This window comes from Vulpes vulpes, chromosome 8 (assembly GCF_048418805.1).
Source record: "Vulpes vulpes isolate BD-2025 chromosome 8, VulVul3, whole genome shotgun sequence".
NCBI classification, from domain to species: Eukaryota; Metazoa; Chordata; class Mammalia; order Carnivora; family Canidae; genus Vulpes; species Vulpes vulpes.
The window spans coordinates 47,821,048-47,830,843 of record NC_132787.1 but is presented as its reverse complement, the minus strand read 5'-3'; the positions used below and the strand labels follow the sequence as shown (position 1 = coordinate 47,830,843).

Genomic DNA, 9,796 nt, shown 5'->3' with positions numbered 1-9,796 from the left:
ACTTATAAAAGTATTCTAGAGTTTTTGGTTTATTTCTTATGCCATCACTACTTATGAAATATCATTTATTCATAAACTATTTGAGATGTCTTTGTGTGAGTAAAATCTTCCCTGAACCCTGACATCTTTTTGCATCTCCTCTGCCTACTCTCCCACCCACTATGAGAGGTAATTACTCCCTCTCCCCTCTCCCTACAGCACTTTGTACTTCTGACATTGCACTACACAATGCACTGTATCTTACCCATTGCACATCTGTCTCCCCAATTGGATTATGATCTAGATGAAAAAGACTGTTTATTTTTCTCATTAAGTCCCCAGATCTGACATATCTTCTGATAACAAGTGCTTAGCAATGGCCACTATGCCACCAAATTCATGATGATACAAGTGACATAAATGCTGTTACAGTGAATGGTGCCTGAGAGTGATAGGAAAGATGAAGGTATCACAAAGGAAACCATGTTAGATTTTGCCTTGAAGTATGCGCAGGGACTCACTGGGTGAAAAAGTTAGAAAAGGGATCTCATGCAGAAATCAGCACAAGGACAGCACAGAGGCTGGAGAGTTTGTATAAATATAGAGTGGCAGGATATCTCAACTGGCTGGACACAAGGCACCTGGAGAAGATAGCAGGAAATGAGGCAGCCAAGGTGGGTTGTGGCCAGATGAGAAGGGTTTTGCTAAATGTCTGCACTTGATTCTCCAGTCAAGGGGCCCCATGATGGGTTTTAGTGGAGGAGAGACCTACAATCAGATATTTGAGGAAGAGGGCTCTGCTGGCAGGGCTCCTCTGCTGTTGATCAGCCCTCCGCTGGGCTCCCTCAGAGACTCAACTCCAGAGAGATGCATAACCTTGTTCCCTGTGTTGCTTCTGCTCTAGAACTCTGGCCATTTTCCTAGGCTCATAATCATGGATGAAAGACCTAAACTGAAATGAAAGACCTCTTTGTATCTGACTCCTAAATCCAGAATTCAGAGCCAATCAACAGTAGGTGATCTCTTGGCTTCCCCCTTTCTTAGCTCCACTGACTCTGCTCTTAGTATGCAAATGTCATCAGGAATTTCAAAATCTGCTCTTCACACCATCCTGGTAGAAGTTTTGATTGAGGCCTGCTTCTATGTGCCATTCACCATCAAAGACACCCTCAGAAGAATATTATCTTGTTGAGATTTGTTGTGTAATGAATTCTCTGAACTTGGCCACAGCAGGTGGGGGCTCTGACAACAAAATAGGCTGAGTGGGGGGACCTTGGGAATGGACAAATGTAGACCTGGAAGCAGGCTTTAGGCTGGATTTCTGGTACTCTGCCTTCTGCAGCTGTTCCCCTTTCACAGAGATAATGAAGCCTCTCTAGGCCCAGACCTTATGTAGAGAGTCCTGGGCCCAGGCATTTGTGCTGGACTGCAGCCATGATGGAGCATGCTGCTTTGAGCTGTTAAGTCACACAGACCCTAGCCCTTTTCCCTTTTCTATACCCATGGGGGTGCTCTCCAGCCAGGAGCAGAGAGCAGGGATGGATCCAGCCCCAGCTTCAAGAGGCCAAGGGCACTTGATGGGATGGGTGTTATATTAGATGTTGGAAATTTGAATTTAAATTTAAAAAATAAAAAAAAAAGAGGCTAAGGATTGGTTTTGATTTTTCCATGCATTTCTCTCTGTCCTGGCATGTACCCCCATGAGGCCACTACTTTTTCAGACTGTTGTGCTCTTTTCACACGCTATGATACCAGAATGCTAAAGGAACAAGAATAACATTTCAAAGGTCTAGAGAGTGTGTTCTAGCAAGTCAGGAATTCCCTGAATGCATCTACACCCAGGCACTGCTTCTGTAGCTTCCGGACCAGTAGATGAGATTATTTCAATTCCTGCTGTATCCCCAGTCCATGCCATTGTGTCGGACACATGTCAGTTATCATATAGATAACTGACAAATGACATAGATGAGGTATTGGGAGATGGGGATTTTTTAAAACTTTATTTGAAAGAGAGCATGAGCACAGGGAGTGGCAGAAGGAGAGGGAGAAGCAGGCTCCCTGCTGAGGAAGGAACCTGATGGGGCTCAATCCCAGGATTCTGCAATCACAACTTGAGCTCAAAACAGATACTTAACCAACTGAGCTACTCAAGTTCCCTGGAAGTGCAGAATTTTTGATTCAGTGAGCTTAATATCAGCCTGGGAAAAGCAACAAAATCTGGATCTGCCCACTCCATGCCAGGAACTCCAAAATCTGGAAGAGTTTCTAAAATATAAATGTTTTACTCTGCCTGTATGTATCCTCTGTGTATAGGAAGCCCAAGTATAAGCCAAGGAAGCCATCCAATCCTTGCTACTTAGAGGCCAACAGCCCCTGTTCCCAGGGCTAGTGGTAGAAGACATAAAACTGGAACCTGGGAATTTAGCATGAGGACAAAGACCCATGAGCATCTAAGTAAAATGGAGCCACCCTGACTAAACACTGGGCAGGAACCCTCCAGGCCCATGTATGTAAATGACAAACCAGCACATGGATACAGAACACTCCGAAGTAGTCTTACTGTTGTCACACAGTAGTTACGAGCCCCTTCCCCTCCCTGAGCCCCATGCTGGCAGACAAGAGAGTAAAGCAGTGCAAGCGGAAGACCATCTGTGGTCAAGAGTAGGTGAAGGTAGTCACAGCTCCTCAACTGTAAAACAGGCTTAGGTATGCCACACGGTTCCGGTGCTTTCTGAAGTCCTTGTCAGTGGACAGCTGCAATGGAAAGAATTTTGTCTAGGTGAATATTCCAACAAGAACCGTCTGCCTCTGGCTGTGCAAAATGAACTGCACATCACCACTGTTGTGGCCCAGCTGAAGCCCACCCCATTGGAGCCTAGTCTTAGGATTCTGTCAACAGCTACTCCGTCATCTTACTCTGCTATCTCACTAGGAATTGTTTTCTACTTGGTAAATCTCTAAGTATAGTTGGCAAATTACTCAAAAACAAAGAGTATATGTTTGATTCCTGAATGTTACTCATATATCTAACACGATGATGTTGCTATTCTAGGCATTTCACAAATAGTTGTAGAATAAATCCAAGGTTCCTCTTAAAAAATGGCACCTCTGGAATTATGAAAGCCCACGTGGATTGAGCATTTATTATGTTATAGGTACTCTGTTAAGTGATTTTCTACATTAGCTCAATCTTTACAGTGTTATCAAATTGATTCTATTATTATACCTATTTTAAAGGAAGGAAAACTGGTGCTTAGAAAAGTTGACTGAGATCATACAGCCACTAATATGGGAACTAGTATTTGAACCCAGGCAGTCTGTCCACTGAATCCATGTTCTTCCCAGAATGTTCTATAGCCCCATGATGATCTAATACTCTAGTGGTGTATGAAAAGAGCACTGGCTTAGGAATCACAAGATCTAGATTCCAGTTGTCAATGTGCACTTGTCACTTAATCCATAAGAGCCTGATTTTCCTCCTCTATCACCGAGATATAATTCTCCTGTTCCTACACTAGAAGATTACTTGAGGATTAGGGAAGAATATGTGACTTTTGTCAGTTGTATCAACCTTTAAAAGTAACAAAACTGTTGAAAAAGATACTTATATGCATATTCATGCAAAACTGTGCATATCCTGTCAGGGGAACAAAAGTTTCTGAAGCTCATTCAGTTACTCTTGGATAAAAACCTCTGATACATATGAAAGTATCAGAGAGGGTTTACACAATTCCAGTCTTATACCTCAGCTTTTAGGGTTCTTTTCTGTAGACATGGAACCTGAGCCCAGTCTGGAGATCCAAATTTCATTGGCCAGATGATTTTGGGGGGTGGTTTCATCTCTGGGTTGTACGTGCCAGGGCTAGAAATAAAAATACAAAGCATCCCGTGTTACTTAGTGACAATATATGAACTCCATCAGTACCACAGCTATACTTGCACTTGGTCTAATTCCTTGAGAAATAGGCAACATCCCAATTAGCTTTTTAATGTGGGGCAAGTGTGGGATTCCCTTGCCTGTTAGTGTATTTCTGAATAGGTGTGAGTGTTAAATATATCTAATCTTGATGTCCCAGTTAGGATTAAAATCAACTCTAGTTTGAAAAATATTTCTGCAGCTCAGTATCTTTGGCTGGGATTCCCAGGAGTGGTGGGTGAGGAAATAGTCTACCACAGTCATGAATAAGTACTGCTGTACTTTGTAACTGGGGGTAAAAGTGTAATGATAATTCAATCAGCAATTGCAGGACAAGAAGGCAAAACCAGTTACATTTTGATTGACATGGCATTTATAATGCCTTTGTTCTTAACACTTGGTCTTTGGGGTAGACTCTTTGCTGTGTTGGATATTGCACTTAGAATGGACACAGGGGCCAATGTTCAATACTTTCACTTCCTTAATTCAACTTTGAGAAAGTTACACTCAGTCACTGATCCTTGAATTTCTCATGAGCAAAACAAAGACCTTCACTCTTTGCCTCTTAGCTCCACACATGCTGAATGGCTTCCTGAACTTGGTCTATAGGGACCACGTGCTCAGCCCTGGCTCTCTTCTTCTCTTTTCAGTTTCTCCTTGCTCACCACACTCTAGCCATACCAGCCTCCTCCTTATTCCTCCTACCAGTTCCTCCCCAGGTTACAGCCTTTGCACTTGCAGCTCCTCCTACCTGGGAAGCTCTGGCCCAGATCTTCACAGGGCTGGCTCAGTCTTGTCATTCAGACTTCAGATCCAGTGTCATTTCCCCTAAAGACCTTTCTGGACATCCTTGCCAAAGTAGCGCCACCCATTCCATTACTGCCCCGTTTACTGTCTTCACAGCACATCACCAGGTCACCACCCTGCCTGGTGTGCCTGTGACAGTCCTAGCTCATGGCTACTGTCTTGGTGTAATTAGTAAACTTACTCTCAGAAGTGTCACTGTCTGACTGCTTAATTATATGGTAACCATTCTTATTAACATGATTTTTTTTTTTAAGTGTATTTGCTTCTCATCTGTCTGGACTCAAGAGTGTAAGTTCCAAGGAATGAGGAGCTTTGTGTGATGGGTTTATGCAAAATCTCTGGATCCCTCCCTTGAAAGTGCCTGGCACTTATAACTGTTGATTTAATGAACCACTATGATTTAGAATTCTATAATGCCAGAGGTCTGGAAGGTCAGAGGTTGGCTCTTTAAAAGTGGATGGGGGCAGCCTGAGTGGCTCAGTGGTTTAGCGCCGCCTTCAGTCCATGGGGTGATCCTCCCACGTGGGGCTCCCTACATGGAGCCTGCTTCTCCCTCTGCCTGTGTCTCTGCCTCTCTCTCTCTCTCTCTCTCTGTGTCTCTCATGAATAAATAAATAAAATATTTTTAAAAGATAAAAAAAATTAAGATGGGTGGGTGGTTTCCTTCAGCTGGCATGGTTTGGATGGAGTGCCTCCTTTGTACATTCTTTCCTATTGCTGTTTGGTGAAGTGCTCCAGAAGAGGGGAGACATACCCAGGATTAGAAGTATCCTTTGATGTCCTAAATCGAGGCAAGAAAGCATTAAATGGAGCAAAATTTTGTTTGTGTATTTGCTCCTGAGGATTTTCAGCCTGGTACATGCTTGGGTAAAGCATCATGTCCTGTTTTTCAGAAAAAGATAAATATGTTAGAGAGTGAAAAATATATATATATATATTTATAGCATTAGCTACAGAAAACAGACTTATCCTCTTTCTGTTCATGTATAAGCTATAGTTTTACTACTCAGGCTATAGATATAAGGCTACAGTAGGAAGAAAACCAAGATAAGTGTGGGGTTCAGCTAGCCAAAGACACACATGCTGAGGTTGCAGAAAAAGATCTACGGGAGGTAAAGGAACAAGGTGACTTTAGACCTGCTGTCCCCACCACTCCACTCAGAAATTGTTTTTAAAGCCAGTATCCCTCTCTTTGAGTGTAAGACTCAGAAAAATGCCCAACGTGGATTAGGATCCTATAACTGAAGACTTTTTTTTTTTAAGATTTTATTTATTTATCCATGAGAGACACACACAGAGAGAGGCAGAGACACAGGCAGAGAGAGAAGCAGGCTCCATTCATGGGACTTGATCCCAGGTCTTCAGGATCACACCCTGGGGTGAAGGCGGCACTAAACTGCTGAGCCACCGGGGTGCCCTATACTTAAGACTTTTAGAATTGAAATCCAATCACACAAAGGAGTTCAAAAGTAGGAATTTGCTTTTTAAGTGGCAAGATAATAGGGTGCATGTAAGCAACGCTTTGATACTTAATGTCAGCTGTGTCAGCCCTGACATTGGTACCATTTCTTTCCAGAATTGTTTTCCACTCTCCAGGGACTCTCACACACATTTGGGATGCTAACACCTAAGCTTTCCAGATAGACTTCTTCATAGCTTTTGTCTAAATATTTTTCTTGAATTTCAGGGCACATTTTCTGGTATCCTCCTGCTCTCCCAGCTTCGCTCCCTGTTGCAAATGCATGCAACAACATGGATCACGCTAAAATCTAAGCACATTCAGCCGTTTCTAACCTTGTTGATTGTCTTAAACCTCTCAGCTGTTCTGGCACCAAAAGTATATCCTTTTTTACTGGTCGGGATCTTAGACAGGTTGTATGCCAATCCATGCACCTTCAAGTAGTAGATTAAAAAGAAAGAAAAAAAGAAGGAAAACATACAGAGAATATTACAGTCATCAAAACAGAGTGGACTCAAAATGTTCTTATCTGAACTTCCTCTGCAAAAGTTGCTCTTTCTGTTTTGACTCTTCTGAGTGAAGACCATAGAAACAATGATATAAGCAAGGCTGGCATACCAGTCTGCAAAGAAATGTGGCTGGCTAGGTAGAGTAAATGACCTTCCTGTGCATTCCAGTGTATCCAGTCCTGTAAGCCCTTGAGCTGAATTTACCTTAATCTCATCCTCAGTCTGATTACATTATTTCATAAACTGACCTAGCAGTACAGCCACATTCCAAATTTGGACGAATGGGAGGCATTGATTCAGAGACTTTTGAAAATGGGAATGGAGTGGGGACCGTATGAAGAAAGGCTTGCGTTTGGTGGATGCTGGAAGTGGGGCGCAAGGGTCCTTTAATTTCTGACATTGGACCTGACAGCTGGCTGCAGAGGACGGGGGCACCTTCTCATGTCGCCACACCAAAGATCACAAATCCTGTGAGATTTTCTTCCAGGGAACCTGGGTATCCTCGGATAGTCAGGGGACTGAAACCCACCTAAGAAAAGGTGAGTACTCACATCTTCTGCTATGTAACAGCCAGGCCCTCTGTGGGGCGCTCCTCGAAGAGGGAGAAATTTGTTTCCCAACAAGCTTGGAGGGTGGTGATGAGGAAAGAGCTTCCTCGGTTGACTTATTCCAAAGGGGTAGTTAACCAGCGACTCTGAAGATCAAGAAAGAGCAGAAACTCCACATAAGGAAAGGCCCTGGGTCTAAGTGAGCGCTCTGGGGGCGCGTGGGCTGCGGGGAGGCCCAGGCCGCCGGGACCCGATCGAGAACAAAAGCCTGGTCGAACCTCGTGGAGGGGACGGACTTCATCCGCGCCCCCCCCCCCACCCCGCGTCAGCCTCCCCACTCCTCCTCCTGCCCGCCACCCTCGATTGCTCGTCACAGCCCAGCTCACCCGCTTTGCCGAAGCACATCGCGCGCCTTGAGGAGCCAGCACTAGCGTACCGCGTTGCTAAGGGAACGCAGGGGCGCCGGAATGCACTGCGAGGGCTCGGCGCGCCTGCGCACAGAGGAGCGGGGCCCCGCACCCCTGGGTCCGGGCGGAGAGCCCCGCGACCTCTGCGGGGGTGCGGCGGTGCGGGGGTGCGCAGATGGAGGGTTTCCTGGCCTCGCGGCCACAGCGACCGCACGGATAAGGGATTGAGCACAAGGGCTTTGGAAATCGGGCCACCGAGATGCGGGGCTGAACAGGGACGGACGCTGGATTTAGAACGCCCCGACTTCTGGACTGCCAGACCCGGAGAAGGATGGCGAGTGGGATGGGCTTCCAGGACCACGCCTACAACCGGGGAAGGGGGACTAAATGGAGCATAGCCTAGATAGTTCCCTATTAGGCCCCTCTTAGACCCATTTTTCTGCAGGTTGCCCCCTTCTGCCTCTAATCGGAGCACGCACGAGGCTTTAAAAGGGTTGGAAGTCTTGAGTGCGGCAGTGGGACTGCAGAGGAATCACGGAAGTGCTTAATAGTTGTAAAACCTTGGCCATCACTTAAATGTTTAAGTCCCAGTTTCCTCATCTCCAAATTGGGAATAATAATTCCTCTTTATTGGGTAACGGCAGGATTAAGAGAACAGGATGAAAGCAATCAGGCCCTGGTATTTGGCAGGTGACAATGGCAAGAGGTTACTATGAAGATGGTATTCAGTCCCAGCCCCAAGAAAAAAATGTCGCGGTGTGTGTTTTCTTTACCTTTGCCCTGCATTTTTTTTTTTTTTTTACATTTTTTGATTTAAATTCAATTTGTCAACATATAGTATAACACCCGTGCTCATCCCATCAAATGTCCTGCATATTAACACCAACCTGTTCTCTCTTGAATTTTGGATAGCTTTAGGAGTTATCAGATGTGGGAGGCAGCAAACATACAGTGTGACTGGTTCATGCTACCCTTTGGCCTCTGAGGATGACCCTGGGATCCACATACACCCTGATCTAGAACTGTCTGTAGGGTAATTTCATACATTTAATGTAGGGTTTGCCAAAAAAAGGTGATGCTGAGTCCAACAGGATATTTTGGAAACTCAAGGAAGCATTTTGCTTGTGAAAAATTACTGAGGAGATGCTCCTGGTCATGGGGCCAGGGAGGCTGGAAATTCTTATCTGAATTGCCCCTGCATTGCCCCTTCATATGGTGCATTGTCACATGTCCTGCATAACATTCAGATGCCCTGCTGGACTGTACAGAAATATTTTTTTTGTACAGAAATAATTGGTTGTACCTGACTTATATATAACACTGAGAAAAATTTTTTACAAAAAATAATGTGTAAAACCCAGTAAAATAGGACAAGGTTGTGTGAGAAACAAAGCTTATAAATGGAATAAAGACACAGTCTCAAAATCATTTTTTAAATAAATTTATTTTTTATTGGTGTTCAATTTGCCAACATATAGAATAAAACCCAGTGCTCATCCCATCAAGTGCCCCCCTCAGTGCCTGTCACCCAGTCACCCCCACCCCCCGCCCACCTCCGCTTCCACCACCCCTAGTTCGTTTCCCAGAGTTAAGAGTCTCTCATGTTCTCTCTCCCTTTCTGATATTTCCCACTCATTTTTTCTCCTTTCCCCTTTATTCCCTTTCACTATTTTTTATATTCCCCAAATGAAACAGTCTCAAAATTATTGAATAATTTGCTCTAAGCCTTCTGTCTACTCAAAATATAATTGTGGTAAAACTGATGATAAATATAAAAATATTGGTATTGATTTGGTAATTTTCACTTTCATTAATTTTCAGGTAATATTAATATTTTTAGGTACCCACAGGTGTGTTTTGAAAGTAGTGTTTCCATTACTAGTGACATGAAACATATTTTGCAAAGTACTTTGATATTATGGCACCTAATTTCCTCATTGGTAGACTGGATTGCTTCTGACTAGTCCTCCAGCTGAGAAGAGGTAGAAAAGCTGGGCAAGGGGATGCCTGGGTGGCTCAGTGGTTGGGCGCCTGCCTTCAGCTCAGGGCGTGATCCAAAGTGCTTAATAGTTGTAAAACTATTACAACTATTAAGTTGTAAAACTCATCCAGGATCGAGTCCCACATCGGGCCACCAGCGAGGAGCCTTCTCTCTCAGTCTGTGTCTCTTA

General features: G+C 44.3%; 1 protein-coding gene across 1 annotated transcript; it reads right to left on the bottom strand.

Annotated features, from left to right (window-relative positions):
- Positions 1–280: 280 nt before the first annotated feature.
- Positions 281–7,952, bottom strand: LOC112907950 (ciliary microtubule-associated protein 3-like). The gene is made up of 6 exons (XM_025983296.2): positions 7,605–7,952; positions 7,222–7,364; positions 6,497–6,595; positions 5,457–5,584; positions 3,724–3,841; positions 281–2,733 (listed from the first exon to the last, which is right to left on the bottom strand). Exons 1-6 carry the CDS (start codon positions 7,621–7,623, stop codon positions 2,665–2,667), a joined length of 576 nt encoding a protein of 191 aa, XP_025839081.1. The 5' UTR covers positions 7,624–7,952; the 3' UTR covers positions 281–2,664.
- Positions 7,953–9,796: the final 1,844 nt, after the last annotated feature.

Excerpts from the sequence above, each read along its gene's own strand:
- LOC112907950 (XM_025983296.2), bottom strand. Across the intron at positions 5,585-6,496 it reads GGTTTAAGACAATCAACAAG|GACATGATGCTTTACCCAAG; the intron begins GTTAGAAACGGC and ends TCTGAAAAACAG. Across the intron at positions 2,734-3,723 it reads AAAGAACCCTAAAAGCTGAG|CTGTCCACTGACAAGGACTT; the intron begins GTATAAGACTGG and ends TTTCCATTGCAG.